Source organism: Halichoerus grypus, chromosome 7 (assembly GCF_964656455.1).
Source record: "Halichoerus grypus chromosome 7, mHalGry1.hap1.1, whole genome shotgun sequence".
Taxonomy (NCBI): Eukaryota; Metazoa; Chordata; class Mammalia; order Carnivora; family Phocidae; genus Halichoerus; species Halichoerus grypus.
Window position 1 is genome coordinate 86683127 of NC_135718.1, and position 19861 is coordinate 86702987.

General features: G+C 37.8%; 1 protein-coding gene across 1 annotated transcript in view; it reads left to right on the forward strand.

The window, feature by feature from the left end:
* The window catches only part of DNAH14 (dynein axonemal heavy chain 14), a 346072-nt gene that overhangs the window by 194836 nt on the left and 131375 nt on the right, over positions 1-19861 (forward strand). The window contains exons 40-43 of the mRNA XM_078078658.1: positions 809-1017; positions 1988-2240; positions 14016-14100; positions 16837-17066. Of these exons, the coding sequence (XP_077934784.1) occupies positions 809-1017; positions 1988-2240; positions 14016-14100; positions 16837-17066 (777 nt within the window). The remainder of the gene's footprint in view (positions 1-808; positions 1018-1987; positions 2241-14015; positions 14101-16836; positions 17067-19861) is intronic.

A 19861-nucleotide genomic window follows, 5' to 3' on the forward strand; every position in this document is an offset into this window, starting at 1 on the left:
GGGCAGGGTGCTGTTGGAGCCCCATCCCCACCCCCACCGGTGCTGTCACGGCCCCATGGTGACCCTCTAGCCACACATTCGTGCTGAAAGAGGCTTCCAGAAGTCCTCCATTGTTGTGTGTCCCTTCTTGGGGTTCAGGTTCGGGAGCATAGTCCTTGAGCACAGCAAGCTCCCTTCCAGGGTTTGAAGACAGGCCCCGAGGCACCTATGTCAGCCAGTCCGACCATCCACATCCTGGCTGTCCTCCCTCTTCTGCTGGGCTCTCATGTCCTTCAGGTGGCTCACTATTTTCTATGTCCACAGTGACCCACACGTTCCTCCCCTAGCTTGACCAGTGGATTTTCTAGAACTGTGCAGCAGGGCGGTGCCTGTAGCAATGGACAGAGCAATCAGTGGGGTCACAGTGTGAGCTACCTGAAATCTTTTTGAGTCTTTCCTTGAAGGGCATCTGCTTCCCTTTCCTATTTCCCAGAGGCGGCACATCCGCACAGTGTCCAGGTGGAAGGGGAAACTCACAAACCGCATTATTATGGAAAAGAGAAATCCGTGGATCTTCTCTTATCCAGAATCTAAGGGCTGATTATACAATGCAGTAATCTAAGAATATTGAAACAATGTTTCAAGAATTACTAGCTATATACTGTGGATAGTTATTTTTATTTATTAAATGTTAGAGACTGCATATAAACATATTTGGTCTAGTGTTTTCTAGGATATCATTTTCCAAACGAAATAGAAAATTTGCAAGATTGTGATAAAAGGAGACTGAGATTATTCTCAGTTACCTTAAAAATATCTTTCTCTGCAGACTACGATTGGCAGTGGATTATTTTAGATGGTCCGGTGGATACGTTCTGGGTAGAAAATCTAAACTCTGTGCTGGATGATACCAGAACATTATGCCTGGCAAACAGTGAGAGAATTGCCCTAACTAATAAAATACGAGTGATTTTTGAAGTAGACTGTCTCTCTCAGGCCAGTCCTGCTACTATCAGCCGATGCGCAATGGTCTATATGGTAAGTTTCCAAAAACACATTTCTTAAAGAAAATGTATTGTTAGTCATTATCTACAGCATTTCTGATGATTGTTCTGTCATTGCCCCTGGACTCAGCAGGGTGATTGCAGTGGTTCAGTTTTGTGTCCCCTGAAGCCTCCTAACCCAGAAGTGAGTATGAGCGTAATTCCGACTGCTCCGTACCTGCAGGGTCCGTGTTCCCCACAGCGGCGAACGAGTGCGGCCCTCGCTAGGCAGGCCAGGCCGCGGGCATGGGTTATTTCTCCAGGAGAGAAATGACTGCCCCAAAGCCTTTTCGCTCGTGCTCTCTGACCCTCAGGCCTCGTGGAACCCATGGTGCAGGGGATGGAAGACACAAAGACTAAGTTTCTTCTCTCCAGGACATTAATTACCAGCCATGACTAGCCCTGTGTTCTGACCCGTTTAGCTCACCGTGGCGAAGCTACATGCTGCCTTTCCCGTCACCACGGCGAAGCTACATGCTGCCTTTCCCGTCACCACGGAGGCAGGACCTCAGCGCTCCCCCCTCCATGCAATCCCCCAGTTGCTTCTAGTCTTGTAAGACTGCTCACAAACCACACATCGTTTCAGAGACGGGTCATTCTTTTTTTTTTTTTTTTTAAATCCAATTAATTGGCATATAATGTATTATTGGCTTCAGAGGTAGAGGTCAATGATTCATCAGTGCTCATTCCATCACATGCCCTCCTTCATGCCCATCACCCAGCTACCCTGTCCCCCAACCTCCCGCTCCTCCAGCAAGCCTCGGTTTGTCTCCTATGATGAAAAGTCTCTTATGGTTGAGACAGGTCATTCTTTAAGCTGTTTTGATCAGTTGCACTTTAACGAATGATGATTCTGAACCATATTTTGCCGGGGGCAGTGGTGAAGTAAAGAGACTGTAAGAAAGAAGATGGACACACTATTTTTCTTTATTTACATAAAATTATCTTGTGCTTTATATTGTTAGGATCCTGTTGATTTGGGATGGGAGCCTTATACGAAGTCATGGCTTTTGAAAACTTCTAAAATTATGAGTCAAACAGGAGTGAGTTGTCTTGAATTCATGATGAAAAATAGTGTTGCAGATGGACTACAGTTTATAAAGAAGTATCAGAAATATCAGCCATTTCCTGTCCAAGGCGTAACGATCGTTATAACTCTGTGCAGAATTCTTGATGCTTTCTTTGACTTCATGGGTAAAAATGGAGGCTTTGGAAAATGTGAGTTTTTCCCCCTTATGTTAGTGGTCTTGTATCCTAGCTCATCAATGCCAATTATATTCATCACCTTCTATTGAGTTTTATAAAAGAACACAAAGGAAGGAACACTGGGAATTTTTAGTCTGTTGGAAACAACAGCAGACATGCACATGGAACAAACTAGAAACCATTTATAAAGGAGCACATCAATAAGGTAAAGTGATATCATATGTTGAAGTGTCACAAGAAAAATGAGTATAAGGAATCCTAAGAGGGTCTCTATTAGGGAAGAATGCTTTTGATGTGTTTTAAAGATTCTTAGAGATAGAAATAGTGGGGAAGATGTGTCCAGAACCCAAGGTGTAAACTGTAATCATGCAAAGGTGTAAATGTGGAAAGTAGCGTGAGGTGAGAGCAAAAGATTCAGAAAATAGTGTAGCATAGTCTCTGGACTCAGGACGCCTACCTTCAGACACTGGTTCTTATCTGGCTCCCAACGAGACGGGTAATTAGTACAGGCTCCCAACTCTGCCTCTAAAACCCAGTTTGTGATCCATCAAACTAACAGACATTGTGAGAAATCCCTGGGACGACAAGATGGTTAAGGTCCCAGTTGGGGGAGCAGCAGTCCTGAGCAGAAGAGAGCTGGATACCATGGCTGGGAGAATATTTACGTGGGCCTCTCCCCTTCGCACGGCTCTGAGCAGACCATCGGCCTTCCCTTTGCAGGTCAGCACACCACAGCCCAGCTAGATAGAGGCTGCAAGAACATAGCGTGTTGGCAGTGACGCCTGACTAGGTTAAGGAACAGCTACAAGCATATTTCTTCCCACTGCCAATCCCCTTTGTGTCTTAAAGTCTAAGTGATTAAGAGAAAGAGACTGCATTTGAAAAAGAGCAGTGTCAGTGTGGATACAAGTTGTTAGCGCACAACTTTCCTGCCTGGAAGAGTGTCCACTTCCCCTCCAGATGCACAGTTCTAAATTCATCAGAAGCATAAGCCAGGGAAGTGGGAGTACTAGAAACAAGGCAAGAAGGAATTAGGAGAAGGAACACAGTAAATGGTTGAATGCTGACATGGTTAGCTGGATGACAGCACAGCCCAAGGGCTCTCCCGGGTCACAGCGCACGAGGCGCCAGAGAGAGGAAATACCGCATCTGTGCCTGTGTGCACTTCAGCAGAACTAACTAGAAGTAGTCATTTACATAATATATGCGTACGTGTATGTTTATGTTGTGTGAGGGTGTGTATTTAGTTGAAAGATGAATAAAAGTTGAAAGTTTAGTATCCATATAACAGAACCTCCAGAAAGAAATTTTTTAAAGTAAATAGAAGGGAGGAAGTATTTCAAGAAATAATTACCAAGTTGTTCTAGAATTTGAGAAAATATAAGACCTAAGATTGAATAGGAGCCTGGACTATTAAATAGATTAGGAAAGTAAAAACCCACACCTAGAAGTATTATATTGATATTTTTTCATTCCTCCTCTCCCCTCCCCCCCCCCCCCCAGTTCTAGGATGCTCTGTTCTTTTGGTTTGTGGGATTTTTTTGTTTGTCCTTTCTTCATATTTCAGTTTGAATAACTTGTGTTGATTTATAATCCAAGTCACTGATTCTTTGCCACATGCAGTCCAGTGGATAAGCCCATTGGAAGAATTCTCATCTCTGTCATTGTGATTTCTATTTCTAGCATTTCCATTTGACTCTCTTTTTATAGTGCTCAGTGGTCTGCTGAAATTCTCTCTCTGTTCATTTTATGTCAGATGTTTAACAGTTTGATTGTAGGGCTGTTTTAAATTCCCAACACCTGGGCCATGTCTGGATCTGTTCTATTGACTGCTTCGTATCTTGGCAACAGGACTCTTTTTCATGCTTATTTTTGTGTCTCATAATGTTTTATTGAATGCCAGAGATTGTGGGGAAAGGAAGAGTAGAGACAGGTGTATTGAGTTTATACCTGGAAATGGTTACACCTTTTCTTCTGCCAGATTGTTGAGTTAATAGTGGGGAGAATTGAGTCTGTCTGGACCAGGACTTGGCTTTATTGTTGCTTATATTTACCTTCAACTTCAGAGTCTCTGTGCTCCCCCATGTCCTCTGGAGATAGATGGCTGTTGTTGTTACTTGGTGTAAGGCTCACAGTGGGAGCAGGGATGATTTCTGGGTTCTCCTACTCTAGCCTCATTCTAAGGCGGGCTCTGGGCACCTGAGCCTCAGACCTGGGGTTTCTCAGCAAAGAAACAATTTGTTGTGATTTAAGACTATCTAAGATTAAAGGGAGATTCTAAGAAATTCCAGAGAGAAAAAGCCAAAAGGATTATAAGAACAGTTTAACACAAGATTTCTCAACAGCAGTACTGATTAAGGGAAAAAATGTCTTATCTTCAAAGCATTGTATATTTAGCTAATTAAACATATTCTCAGATATGCAAAGCCTGAAAAAGTTTAACACAAGAGACTTAAGGAGTAAATACTGCAAGAAATGGATTAAGGAGAATTATATGAGATATTGAAGTTAGATGTGATGAAATAATTTAGTAAAACTTAATGCAACCAAAGTAAACAAAGAACACTTCTCAGAAGTATTAATATAAAAATTCAGAACAAAATTTTAGACAATTCCAACATAAAGTGGATAGGAAGGGAGGAAGTGGCAGTTCAAAGAAAGCTGAGAGAGAATGATTACCTGCATTGTCTGAGGAAAAAACAGAAGCAAAGTCTAAAAAGTGATGGAGAAAAATAAACATAAGTATAATTTTAATGTGTTAGGAGTAAGCCTCCGAGTAATAATAAAATCCATAGAGGGACGCCTCGGTGGCTGAGTCAGTTGGGCATCCGACTCTTCGTTTCAATTCAGGTCGTGATCTCAGGGTCGTGGGATCGAGCCCCGAGTCAGGCTCCACGCTCAGCAGGGAGTCTGCTGGAGATTCTCTCCCTCTGCACCCCCCACTCATGTTTGTTTTCTCTCTCTCCTTGGAAGTAAATAAATAAATCTTTTTTAAAAATAATAAAATCCATAGCTTTAAATATGCAAAGGAATATTCTTTACAACAGAGGGTAGCAAAGGAAACCAAAAGAAAGAAATTTGAATAACAAAAAAATTGATCCAACTTTAACAATAATTATAATAATATGAGTTAAACTCCCTCTCATTTAAAAGATAGAAACTGATTTCAGTTTGTTTTATAGTTTCTTTTTTCTTATTTCAAGTTTTTATTTAAATTCAAGTTAGTTAACATATAATGTCATACTGGTTTCAGGTGTAGAATTGAGTGACTGATCACTTATCACACCCAGTGCTCATCACAACAGGTACCGTCCTTAATCCCCCCCCCCATCTAACCCATCCCCCTCTCACCTCCCTCCATCAGCCCTCAGTTTGTTCTCTATAGTCAAGAGTCTTTCATGGGTTGCTTCCCTCTCTCTCTTTTTTGAAACTGATTCAATTTTAAAACAAACAAATAGTAACTTTTTCTCTACAAGTATCATCATTAAATCAAAAGGATACAAATGGAGCTGCCACTTTGGTTAAACAGTTTGGCAGTTCCTCTAATGTGAAACATAGTTACCATTTGACCCAGCACTTCCACTCCTAAAAAAACACACCCAAAAGAAATGGAAATGTGTCCATGCAAAAAGTTGGACACAAATGTTTATAGCACCACTATTCATAATAGCCAAAAAGTGGAAACAAGCCTGTTAAATGGGTAAAGGAATATTATTGGGCCATAAAAAGAAATGAAACACTGATTACATGCACAGTATGGATGAACCTTGAGAACATTATGCTAAGGTAAAGAAGCCAGTCACAAAGAGCATACACTGTATGAGTCCATTTCTCTGAAGTGTCCAGAATATGTGCATCTTATGTAGGTTGTGCTTGCTAGAGGTTGGGGGAAGGAGGAAATAGGCAGTTCTGCTAATGGGTGTAGAGTTTCTTTTTGGAGCGATGAAAACATTCTAAAATTATAGTGGTGTTGTCTGCACAACTCTGATTATACTAAAAGCCACTGAACTGTGCATTTTTAAAGGGGGAATTCTATATTATATGAATTATATCTCAATCTATTATTTACAAAGATGGACATGGAATGGCTGGAATAAGGGGTAGAAATAAGATACATAATGTAAATGAAAAGAAAGCCAAGCTGTCAACTTAAAATATCAGCCCAAATTTTATTTTAGCATGAAAATTATCTTAAGCATAAAAGACTAAGACCTACTAAGAACATTTAGAGATATATATTCCAGATTATGATACCTACACAGCCACATGGAGGGAGGGCGAGAGAGAGGGGAAATATATAAACAACAGACAGAAGAACTAAGTGTTAAATAAGCAAATCGGTAATCACAGATACTTTAGCAGCCCCTCTTGGGAGGCCTCCCAGGTAAGCATACAGAGAAATTCTTTACATCCTGCAGCTGAAGGGAAATGAAAGCTCCAGGCCAGGACTTGGTCATCAGAGTGGCCATGCTTTAGAAAATGACCAACCCTGACACTCAGGGTGGAAGCATCTGAGCAGACATCACCCCAAATACTGACCCCCCCCCCCAGGCTCAATTCTCCAAAGTGTGTGTTACTAATAGGTTCAATGCTGGTGGCTCTGGAGACCAGAGCAGACAGCAGGGGCGACCATTACTGAACTAGTCTCACTGGAGGGCCTAATGTAGTGCTTACTGCCAGAAACCAGAAGAATTCAGCCAAACAAGGGTGGGGGAGGCAGAGATGATTCTCAGAGTTATTAAGATAAGTTATTAGTAGAATAAGATATTAAGATAAGTTATTAGTGGATAGTAAGATATTAGTATCTAATATATTAGATCGTATTATATATTAGATATTAGATTAGATATTAGATTGTATTAGATGTTAGATTAGATAGTAGATAATGAGATACAAGATAGTATCTAATATATTAGATAGTAATATGTTAAGATAAGTTATTAGTAGAATGTAGCATCCCTAGAGGCAAAATATATGGGCAACCAACTAGGTACCATCAGCTTGTATCATGAGCAAAAGTCCAAGATGAGTGATCAGGAGGGGAGGATAGCTGCCTCAATAATAAGTCAGGACCCCCTGCCCATTTCCAAACCCAAACCAGCTTTCAGGCCCAGAACTCACTGAATAAAGAGGAGGCTGGGACCTTCTGCAATATCATGGGAAGTATTTCTAAAAATAATTATACTGGTCCTTCTCCAAAGGAGACTGCAGCCATTTACTTGAGTAACTTACACTAGGGAGAGAGGGATACTCAACGGTTTTTAGAACTGTTGGACACAGGGTCTGACTGATACTGATATCCAGAAACCTAAGGCATCTTCATGCTCCCCTTCCATTAGAGTGGGGCCTGTGAGGGCCAGGTAATAAAAGGAACAGGGACTCTTGACCAAGGTTCAATTTACTGAACTGGCTATTAAGAATTCCACTGGGAACTAAGAATTTAATTTTTTAATGCTATTGTTTAAGTTTTAAAATCTTAATTTCCATTTGGTTATTGCTGGTACATAGAAATACAATTGATATTTTATACTGATAAAGACATGAGTGTTGTATTTCCAATCAGTGTGCATTTTATTTCTTGTATTTGTCTTATTGTACTGGGTAGGACCTCCAATATAAAGTTCATAGATGTTTTGAGAGCAGACATACCATTTTTTCTCCCAATCTGAAGGAGAAATCATTCATTTTTCACCATTTCAGTATCATTTTAGCTATAGGTTTCTTTCATAGACGTTCTTTATCATGGATAGTGTTTTCTTTTTTTTAGTTTTTTCTGCATATATTGAGATTATTAAATATTTTAAATAAAGCATTTTCTAATTTCCTTGGTGATTTATTCTTTGTCCTATGGTTGGGAATGTGGAGGAGTTTATTTCCAAATATTTAGGGACTTTCTAGATGTCTTTTGTTATTGTTATTAATTTCTGGTTTAATTTTTCCTGTTATAAAATGTACTTTGCATGATTTTAGTGCTTTACTTTTATTGAGACTTGTGTGATAGCCCAGAAGTTATCTATCTAGGTAAATGTTCCTGTGCACTTGAAAACAAGAATATCAACTTAGTCTAGTTGATAGTTTTGCTCAAATTTTCTTTATCTTTTCTGAGTTTCTTGCTCCATATTCTATCGGTTAATGAAAAAGGAGTATTAAAATCTCCAACTGCAATTGTGATTTGTCTTTGTATCCTTTCAGTTCTCTAAGTTTTCCCTTTGTGTATGTTGAAGCTGTTATTAGGTGCATACATTTAGACTTGTTATCTCTTCTTGGTGCATTGAATCCTTGGTTAATTATTTCTTTATCTCTGGTAATTACCCTTTCTCTAAAATCTACTTTGCCTGATATTAACAAAGCCACTTCTGCTTTTTTATCAACATCTGCTATACTTCGTTCCATCGTTTCACTTCTAACCTGTGTTTTTGCATTTGAAGTGCCTTTCCTGTTGACAGACTATATTTGGTTGTCACTTTGTTATCATCTGATGGTCCCTGGCTTTCAGGTGGAGCATTTGGACCATTTATTTAATATGTAAGTTTATACATTACATAACATATATGTAAATACAGGAGCAGTTTGAGAGACTAACAAAATTTATTCAACAATACAAAAAATAACCAAACATAACTTCTAAAATAACACATGTAGTCACTGAATGGAAAACTGAGCGGATGGGCTAATACTGACTTAGTTTTATCTAATGCTGAAAAGGGAATGAGCAAACCAGGGTATAAAAAAGATGGCACGAAGACAGGGAAATTCTCACATACATTTGTTTGAAGTTCCAGAAAAATCATGAGGAAAAGGCTATATGCAAAAAGTAAATGGGTGAGAATTTTCCAGAACTGGTAAAATAGATGTATTCTCAGTACAGAAGGTGAAACAAATCTCAAGCAAGATAAATAAAATGAAGCACTCACCTACATTTACCATCATGAAACTACAGAGCACCAAAGACAAGAATACATTTGATAGGTAGAGAAAGGGAGACAGATTACCTACTAAGGCATCATAACTAGATTAACAAGACTTTTCAACAACAAAAATGGAAGCCAGAAAACAATCTAATGTATAATATAGGCTGAGAAAAACTAACTATTAATGAAAAACAGAGATGATTTAGACAAAATAAATAACAAAAGTAGCTCAACAGATCAATAAGAATAAACATTTTAGTAAATTGTGTTGGATTGACTAATTATCTTTATTTTTTAAAAAAAGAGCTTGTTGCCTCACATTATACACAAAAACAAAGTAAGTCTCAGGTAGATTAAAGTGACTAATTGAAAAAAAATGACACTGGAGAACTTTTAGAAGGAAATATAATAGAATGTGTTCATGATATTGAATCAATGATGGGCTTCTAATATACAAAATTTCAGAAAAAGATTGGTGTATTTTTCTATAGAAAAATTAAGACTGTTTCTCAAGCATCAAAAGTTTGAAAGACAAGCCCCAGATTGTAACACATATAACCAACAAAATATTATTAGCCAGAATGTATAAAGTATATGGATTAAAACCTACATGTATCAACACACATGATGCTCCACAAACCTAATGAGTAGAATAAGCAAACTGTTAAAGTACGTACATTTGACACCACATATATAGATTTTTAAAATCCTAAAAAGTGAAACTGTATACATTTTAGGGATACATACTACTGAAATTATTTTCATTGCTCATGACAGTAATAAACAACAACTTCAGCCTGGTAGCAATGTCTGCAGGATACAGCTAGAATGTGACCTGAAAGCTGCAGACAGAGGTCTGTGGATGTATTAGGAATGCTTCATAGCTCAACCCAGAGGGAGTCTTAAAAAACACTTACTGTTCAGGTTTTATACTTTTTATATACTGTGACTATTGCACAATGAGTATTTTTTATGAAATGTACAACTCGTACTATGGAGGTAAAACAGATCAACAAAAACAGTGATCAAAATAATGAAATTTAAGAAAAGGGGGAAACAGAAAGCATGTTTAAACACTTCAAATAAAATGACAAACAATACCAAATATATCACTGATTGCAGTGAAGATGAAGATTCTCAAATCTGATTTTTCAACCCTACTATAAAAGACACACTTAAATCATAATGAAATGAAGATCGAAAACAAAGTAATGGGGGCGCCTGGGTCACTCAGTCGGTGAAGCGTCTGCCTTCAGCTCAGGTCATGATCCCAGGGTCCTGGGATCGAGCCCCGCATCGGGCTCCCTGCTCAGCGGGGAGTCTGCTTCTCCCTCTCCCTCTGCTCCTCCCTGCCCCCCACTCATTCTCTCAAATAAATAAAATCTTTATTAAAGAAAGAGTAATGGGAAAGATACACAAGAAAACCATTAGCTGTACTTGTACATATGTGTTATGTGTACATATTCATCTATATATGGGTTGGCAATAGTAATAGGAGGCAAGAGGAGTTGTAAGCTAAAAACATTGAAGGGACAAAGGAAGGGCATTTTGTGTTGGTGTAATTGTAACTATCCAATAAGAAAGTACACAGTTATGAGCATTTATGCAATTAACAACATGCCCTCAAAATACTTAAATCAAAAACTGACAGAATTATAGGAAATTGTCAAATCCACAATCGTAAAAAAATTTTTTTTGATGATTTGACATTTATTGTCTAATTTTATTGAGAAATAATGACATCCAACACTGAATAAGTTTAAGGCATACAGCATGATGGTTTGATTTACATCTATTGTGAAATGATTACTACACTAGGTTCAGTTAACATCCATCTTTTCATATAGATACAATAAAAATAAAAGGAAAAAAATTGCTTTTTTTCATAAAGTTTTATTCTCATGGTTTTCCTTCTTTTACCATTTCAACAGATTTGTTTTCTGTTGTCTTTCAGATTTTAATTGTATTTTCCCAATTTATAAAAAAGAGTTTTAAGTCAGAAAAAACAAAACATAAAAGAACCAAAATTATTTTAAACAAAAAGTCATAAAAATGATAACCATCCTCATCAGTTCATTTAGTTCTGTGTAATTAATTGTTGTTGATCTTGATCTTTTGGTATCGGTTTTATGAATTTGTAAGTTTTTTTATTAGAGTTCTGTAAATTCTTAGTTCAGTATCAGCGCCCTGTCCTCAGTAGTCTTTTCTGCGGCTCTTCTGGAACATGAAGCATTAGAGGAAAACAACTGTCTCTAAGTGACAAAAGACTTAAAAACAGCTCTGGTTAAAGATCTGATGAGAGTTCATTATAATGCAATTGACAAGGAGATTTGATTATTTTTGTGATATCTTAATTTAAAAAATAACTAAAATGATTGATAACATTATACTAAGACACCAGATTTGTAGGAATTTCATATAATTTTTAGAATATTTACATTAATAACATACATCTTTTTATATATAACCTAAAGAAAATTTAGTATCACTTTTATTTGAGAATGCTTTCTGTGTAATTTAATATTTCAAATAAGCCTAATTAGTTGAAAAATCTCTCTTTTATAGGGAGAGATAGCAAATCTTTTGAAATGGTCCAGGGACCTGCTTGAAAATCTCAAAGTTATTTCAAAGTCAAAAAGACTTCCTTTAGAATTTGATTTGGGGGAAGTTTATCAGAAATTTCACAAAGTTTTTTTTTTTTTTTTTTTTTTTTTAAAGATTTTATTTATTTATTTGAGAGAGAGAGAGAATGAGAGACAGAGAGCATGAGAGAGAGGAGGGTCAGAGGGAGAAGCAGACTCCCTGCCGAGCAGGGAGCCCGATGCGGGACTCGATCCTGGGACTCCAGGATCATGACCTGAGCCGAAGGCAGTCGCTTAACCAACTGAGCCACCCAGGCGCCCTTGAAATTTCACAAAGTTTTAAAATACTTGATCAAAGAGGATTGTATCACTGTGAAATTCATATTTAGTTATTAATTTAACCAAAGTGACAAAGACTTGAGGCAAATACAAAAAGTTACATAGTTGTTAAAAAACTTAGCTCTTATACTAGAGAAGACTCAGTTTTCTTAAGTAATCAAAGACCTGATAAAAACAACATGAATCCCTGTAGATTATTTTGGTAAAACACCAATCATTGTTTTCTAGGCAGATTACTTAAAAGGTAAAGAAAAACCTCAAAAAAAAAAAGAAAAAAGAAAAACCTCATATAATCCTATCAAGAACAAATCAATAGTCCCAGAAAACTTTGTCTTTTTAGCAGATTAAAGAAAATTAAGTTTTAGTTTCACATAAGCTCATTCTTGATATTAAAGCTTATTTTTCTTTAAGCCAATTAATAGAGATCTTTTATAAATTAATTTTGACAATATCGTCTAGATACAGAAAAATGTTATCCATACACGGCATATATCCGTTCAGACACATAAACAGACAGACAGACACAAAGAGAGCCCCTATAGCTCCAAGAGTAACATTTATCTGTGAATCCGGCACAATAACATAAAACTCACTGGTTTATAAATAACTGTTGAGTTCCAGTTGTGTCTGTGGCATATGGCACAAGGGGCTGGAAGGATAGAGGGGAGGCCGGTACAAATGCCACCTGGTCACAGGGGTCTTCTCACAACTACGAAAATTTCCGATAAACGAAACTTAAAATTCTTAAGAAAATGTTTAACCTTACAGATAATGAAAAGAGCATTTATTTGAAAATGGCATAAAATTTTCATCTAATACAGAGATTTTTGAATGGGGAAAACACATCAACAGCTAGAATGTATTAATATATAAACTCTCACAGAAGCTATTCAAGGTATAAATTGATTCAGCTTTTCTTGGAGAGCCATCTGGCAATATATGTCAAGAATATCCATGTATTTGCCCTAGAATCTCTCATTCTAGGAATTCATTATAAAGAAATAATCACAGAAGTGTACAGATTTATGCACAAGGAGTTTTATTTTATAGCAGCGTTATTTATTATAAAACAGCAAGAACCTGAATTCCATCAATAGGGGAACGGCTTCAGGAACCATAGGGCAGCCATGTCACGTTTCAGTGGGAGACACGAAGACACACTTAAAAAGCAAGATGAGAAGCCAACTCTTCTTCACTTTTGATTTGGGTTTAAATTTTAAAATACTGTATTTAAATATTACGTATTTATATAAAGGACCATAATGAAATGCATCAACATTTAATCATTTGTTAACCTATGTGTGGTAGAATTATAGAGTGATAGGTTCTACAAGAAGCCTATATTATTTTAATATAAAGAAAACAAACATTATAAAAGAGAAAATAAGCTAAAAGGAAGAATGAGTAATCGCTCACTCTCTCTGTTCCTCTGCGGCGTGCACGACGTAGACAGAACAGGTGGGTGACGGGGGTAGGAGGGACATGGGTACAACCTGCCTAAAGTGCACCTGTTTGATGTTTGTTTTAGTAAATTCATTATTTGAAATTACATAGCTTTCTTTTCTAATCCTTCACTTCATTAGGACCCATTTACTATTTAGTTTGTAATGTACACCACTTTTGGAGGTAGTTACCTGAATGTCCTAAAGTTTTCATGTTGGAACGATCCAACTTACAAAAAAGTTGCTAGAATAGAATGAAGAAAAAAGTATGTTGATTTATGCTTCTAATAGATTAGAATCACTTCAGACAATTGCAGGTACATTCTCTGCTCCTCTTCTCTTAGAAAGGTAACTCCCACTTTGGTCTGATAAGTTACCTACGTGATAATGCGTGAAAGAAAGATGTTCTGTGACAATTCACAAATGAAACAATGTTGAAGGTTAAACCTCACTAAGTTACCAGGTAAATTTGGGGTCTGTTGTTCACTGTGAAAAAAAACTCTTCCCTTTTAGGTGAAGATTTGAAGGACATTTCAACTGAGGAGAAAAGTTCTTCACATTCAAAAGTTTCTGTCAAATTCAAGAGTATAAAAAAGAGGTCAGTTACCTTCATTCAACAGACAACTGTTTAAGTACCTACTAAGTGACAGACCCTCAAGCAAGCTCAGGATTACCCGTCAATAAACCAGGACCTTTGTGACTTATAATATCAAAATTCACTTAAATTTATCTTACTGCAGCTTAAATAGAGCCCTTGTGTATCTAATGCGAGTTTACCAGATTTTGATGCTAAGTAAATTGGATAATATGAATACATCTGTGCAGACTCTGTACATATTTGAGAAAGGAATAAAATTGGCATGAATTTATTTCATGACTCTGCCATTTATGACCTGAGAAATGTTGAGCCAGTTACTAAATATTTTTAAGCTTTGATTTTGTCATTTATAAAACTAGAATAATAATGTGATGTGCTACATGTCTACAGTAGTGCCTGGTACATAGTGAGTGCTCAATAAATTATAGAAATTATTAGCTGTGCACGTCTGCCATTTTGCAAAGTGGACAGGAGAGCCAGTGTTGAGGCCTTCCTGTATGCCATTACAAGGCCCTGACACATTCATGTCACATTTTCTTTTAAATGACAGAACATTTGGGGATGCCTGGGTGGCTCAATCATTAAGCATCTGCCTTCAGCTCAGGTCATGATCCCAGGGTCCTGGGATCGAGCCCCGCATCGGGCTCCCTGCTCAGCCGGGAGCCTGCTTCTCCCTCTCCCACTCTCCCTGCTTGTGTTCCCTCTCTCTCTCTCTGTCAAATAAATAAAATCTTTGAAAAAAAAATAAATGACAGAACATTTAAATGCAGTTTTTACTCTGTCAACTCCCCCTTTGATTCCCCCTCTTGTCCGCATCTTCACTGTCCGCATCCTGCCCAAACCTTCACTGTTTCCTACCTGTCCTGTTGCAAGAGCCTTCCAGTTGGTTTTCCCAGTCCTTCTAGTCCATTCTCAACATGACAGCTATACATTATTGTAAATTTTTGTTAAATGGTGAGTAGCCATAAAAGAATATTTGTAAAGTATGTGCAAGATACAAACGGTATACAAACATCCCTGTACACACCACATAGCTCTAGAAAACACTTGTGATTTATCTTTGAGGTCCCCTGTGTATCTGTCCAGATCTTATGCCATCCCATCATCTGAGGTAACTACCAGCCTGGATTTTGTATTTATCAGTACATTTCCGAACAACGTACTTTTCACCTTTACATGTTTTCAAACTTTAATGCAATCACTGTGTTCTTGGGTGACTTACATTTTTTTGTTCAGTGTTCTATGATTAATTCATTGTGCATGTAGGGATTCTTCATTTCACTGCTGTCTACTAGTCCATTGTATAAACCTGTTGATGGACATATATGTTGTTTTCAGTTTTTGTTATGACAAATTCTACTGCGATTAATATGCATGTGTCTCCTGGTATTTATATGCAGACGTTCAATTTTTTTAAGGTTTTTTAAAATGTATTCATTTGAGAGAGAGAGAGAGGGAGAGAGAGAGCATGAGCAGGGGGAGAGGCAGAGGGAGAGGCAGACTCCTCACTGAGCAGGGACCCCGATGCGGAACTCAATCCCAGGACCCTGAGATCATAACCTGAGCTGAAGGCAGAGGGGGCTTCACCGACTGAGCCACCCAGGTGCCCCGCAGATGTTCGGTTTTTAAAGAAACATACACTACAATAAATAAATAACAAATTAGAATGTTTCTTTTTTATCGACATTTCATGCCTTCCCATTACACTCAGAATGGAAGGACAGAAGCCTTGTAGAGCATGAAAGCCGACCTCTGCACCGACTCCCCAGCTTCTTGTCTCAGTTCCTCAAACCAGCCTTGATCCTTTGACCTCCTGGTCGTGGCACATGTGTTCCTTGTGCTGGAAATGTTAATCCTCCTACATTTTGCCAAATCTCACTCAGTCTTCACGTCCCCAATCACCTGTCACTTCTCCCCGGAGGCTGTCCCTGCCTCCCGCAGGCTGACGCAGTCCCCTCTACCACCGCTGTGCCCAGCACGTGTGACTGCCTTCCTTACTCACATCGTGGCTTAGCATCCATGTTCTTGTGGAGAGAAGGGGTCATGTTCACTTTGTCCTGGGGAGCTGATACATAGTAGGAATTCAGTAAATATTTGCTGAATGAACTATCACACGTGACTAGAAATTTTAAATAGAATGGTGCATGTGCATTGGACATTCATGATTGCCAATAAATCCTGAACTATTTTAAATGCCTTGAAATCAAGCCCAAACCTCTCATTCAGTCCATCAGCATCAACGCTGTCACTAGAGAGCCTCGGGGTCCACAGACCAGGGTGACCTTGCTGGCCCAGACTGGACGAGACTCTCCTCAGACTCACAGGGCCTGGCTTTAGCCAGGTAGAACTAGATCAGCCTCTAGAACTTGGTTGAGAGGAATACAGAGTGAGGGACTATTCACTTATGTTTTTGTACAGAGAGACCAGATCCTCTCCCAAAAGATAGGTAAACTCTCAACTAATAAACTGACCTAATAAATAAAAGTGAATCATTTGTACTAAATAAATGAAATAAAGGTTGACTACAAATCTCTTACACAAATGGTACCTTAAAAATAGTAGCAGTGTATAATTTACATGGCTTATCAATGAAAATTGTACATTAACCTTAAAACATTTATGTCAACACCTAACTGTATTACAATTTTTAATAATGAAACTTTGACATGATATTGAAATCACTGAACTTCCTTCTAAAAATTTTAACTCTCACCCTTCCACGTGTGTCTGCCCCAGAGCTGAAAATACATGGTATCTGGAGAAGAATCCTGATAAATTAAAAATTATGCTTCAAAAGCTCTTCGTGTTTGCATTTACTTGGGCGTTTGGAGGAACTTTAAAGCGTGAGGATGAGCATGAAGATGACACAGTACTGTATTCGAGCCACGAGCCTGATACTCCTGCCAGAGTGACCTACGATTTTGACAACCTTGTGCATGAATTATTTGAAAGCAATCCACATATAGGTAAGTTCTAGGGGAAGCAGTCATAATCATGCTTACTTTAGAATATTAGTTTGGGGGCGTCTGGGTGGCTCAGTCAGCCGCTCAGTCCGACTCTTGATCTCAGCTCAGGTCTTGTCTCAGTGTCATGAGTTCAAGCCCCATGTTGGGCCCCTTGCTGTGTGTGGAGCCTACTTAAAAAAAAAACACAGATACTTTGTCAGAGCCAATATAAATCTCTGGATAAAATTTTAAAAAAAGAGAGACACCTGGGTGGGCTCAGTCAATTAAGGGTCTGACTCTTGATTTTGGGTCAGATCATGATCTCAGGGTTGTGAGATGGATTCTCTCTCTCCCTCTGCCCTCCCCCCCCCTTAAAAAATTAGTTTGAAACTCTTTATGGTTGGGCTCAAATTAAAAGGCCCATCTTTTAAAATGTGAGATTAAAGGTAAAAGCACATTCCAGTACTCTTACTCCAGCAAAAGGAGACTGAAGTATATTCGATTCCTGGTTGATTCTTGTTTCTAAGGAAGCTTTAACACAAGTAAGACAGAAGAACTAAGATAAAGCCTTGAAACTATGGCCTCAGCCCAGTTGAGCCCACTAGCCATATAGCTGGATCTGTATTACACATATCATCATACACCAAGAACTTCTGTAGGTTGTAGCTTCATTTACTTTTTAAAGACTAATATTGTAAAAATTATTTTATGAAGTCTTAGATTTCTTAATTATGTGTGTTTTTTGAGTCAGTTCTAACAAATGTAATCTAGTCTAATATTCTGGAATGGTAAGCCTTCCCAATTAGCTGTTACTGATTAAAGGAACTTGGAACAGATGAAGAGATCCTTGGTGCAGGGACCAAAAAGGCACAAAATAGTGAACATGAATATATTTAGAAGAACTTTGTTAAATAAAGATGAGAGCTAAAAATATTTACCAAAAGTACAGATTTGACCAGTTTGTGTGATGTTAACTCTTAAAGTATCCTTTTGAAATTATTTGTAAAAGTTCTACTTAAGATATCTTTGATCACAAAGTCTTATGTTATTTCCTATGGAAATTAACTTTTTTTTGTTGTTATGTTAGTCACCATACAGTACTTCATTAGTTATTGATACAGTGAATCATGGGAAATTAACTTTTTAAAAAATATTTTATTTATTTATTTGAGAGAGAGCCACAAGCAGGGAGAGTGGCAGGCAGAGGGAGAGGCAGAAGCAGACTCCCCACCGAGCAGGGAGCCCGATGCCAGGCTCGATCCCAGGACCCTGAGATCATGACCTGAGCCAAAGGCAGATGCTTAACTGACTGAGCCACCCAGGTGCCCCAGAAATTAACTTTTAATATCAAAGCATTGCATGTTAATTTGTTGTTGAACTTAGTGATTCAACTGGATATTGCTAACTCCTAAGATAAACAAACTGCCTGATTTATTTGTCAGGCAGAAATACCTCAAATTCCATTATTTCTTCTCCCTGTGAACCTAAAGACAAGACAATAAATTATACATCATATTAGATTGTTTATCTTAAAATGATGAATATGAAATTTTGTTTTGTCATCTGAAGTACCAGTAGAAAAGCTAGTTTGAGACAGGGGTGTAGGAATGAAAGGAGAGGCAGGTGGTCGCAATCGTAAAAAGTACAAAACCATCAGAATGGAAATGAGAAGAGAAAAAAGGGAGTCCAGAAACCTCCCACTTGTAGTCATCCTAGTCATCCTATGAACAAAATTGTAAAACACAAAATAATTAATACTAAGAAAGTCTACCAATAAAATCACCTATCATTAAATTAATTCATTCTAGGTGAAATTATTATAGCCTAACAGACTTTAATATAAATGTATTTAGGGTTCTTTTTTGAAAGATTGATAAAGATTTTTTAAATAAATAAGCATATATGAAGGAAAAAAAATATTGGAAATGAAAATAGAACATATGGCTATGAAAAAGGACCAGATAGAAATTCTGTAGTCATTCAAGTGAAAGAGTCAGTAGACCAGATGAACTCTATCCTTGGGACCATCAAAGAAAGAATTAGTAAATTGAGGGGTGCCTGGGTGGCTCAGTCAGTTAAGCGTCTGCCTTCAGCTCAGGTCATGATCCCAGGGTCCTGGGATCAAGTCCTGCATCGGGCTCCTTGCTCAGTGAGGAGTCTGCTTCTCCCCTCCCTCTGCCTGCTGCTCCCCCTGCTTGTTCTCTCTCTCTCTCTCAAATAAATAAAATCTTTAAAAAAAAAAAAAATGAAGGCGAGATAAAGACTTTCCCAAATGAACAAAAGCTGAGGGAGTTCATCACCACTAGACCTGCCCTACAAGAAATGCTAAAAGGAGTTCTTCAAACTGAAGTGAAAATGTTTATTAGAAGCAGGAAAACATATGAAATTATAAAACACATTGGTAAAAGTAAGTATATAGTCAAACTCCAATGCTCTAATACTGTAATATGGTGGTGTATGAATCACTTAACTCTAATATAAAAATTAAAACCCAAAAACATTAAAAATTACTATAGCCGCTTAGATGTGTAATGGATTCACAGTATAAAGAGAGATAAATTGTGACATGGAAAACATACAGTGTGAGTGGAGGGTAAAAGCGTTTTTGCATGTGATTGATATTAACTTGTTATCAGCTTAAAAGATGTTTTATGTAAGTTTCATGGTAACCACAAACCAAAAACCAACAGTAGATACACAAAAGATAAAGAAAAGGAAATTAAAGTATACCACTAGGAAAAATCATCAGTTCACAAAGGAAGAGAGGAAGAAGGAACAAGGGAACCACAAAACAGCCAGAAAACAATCAGATGACA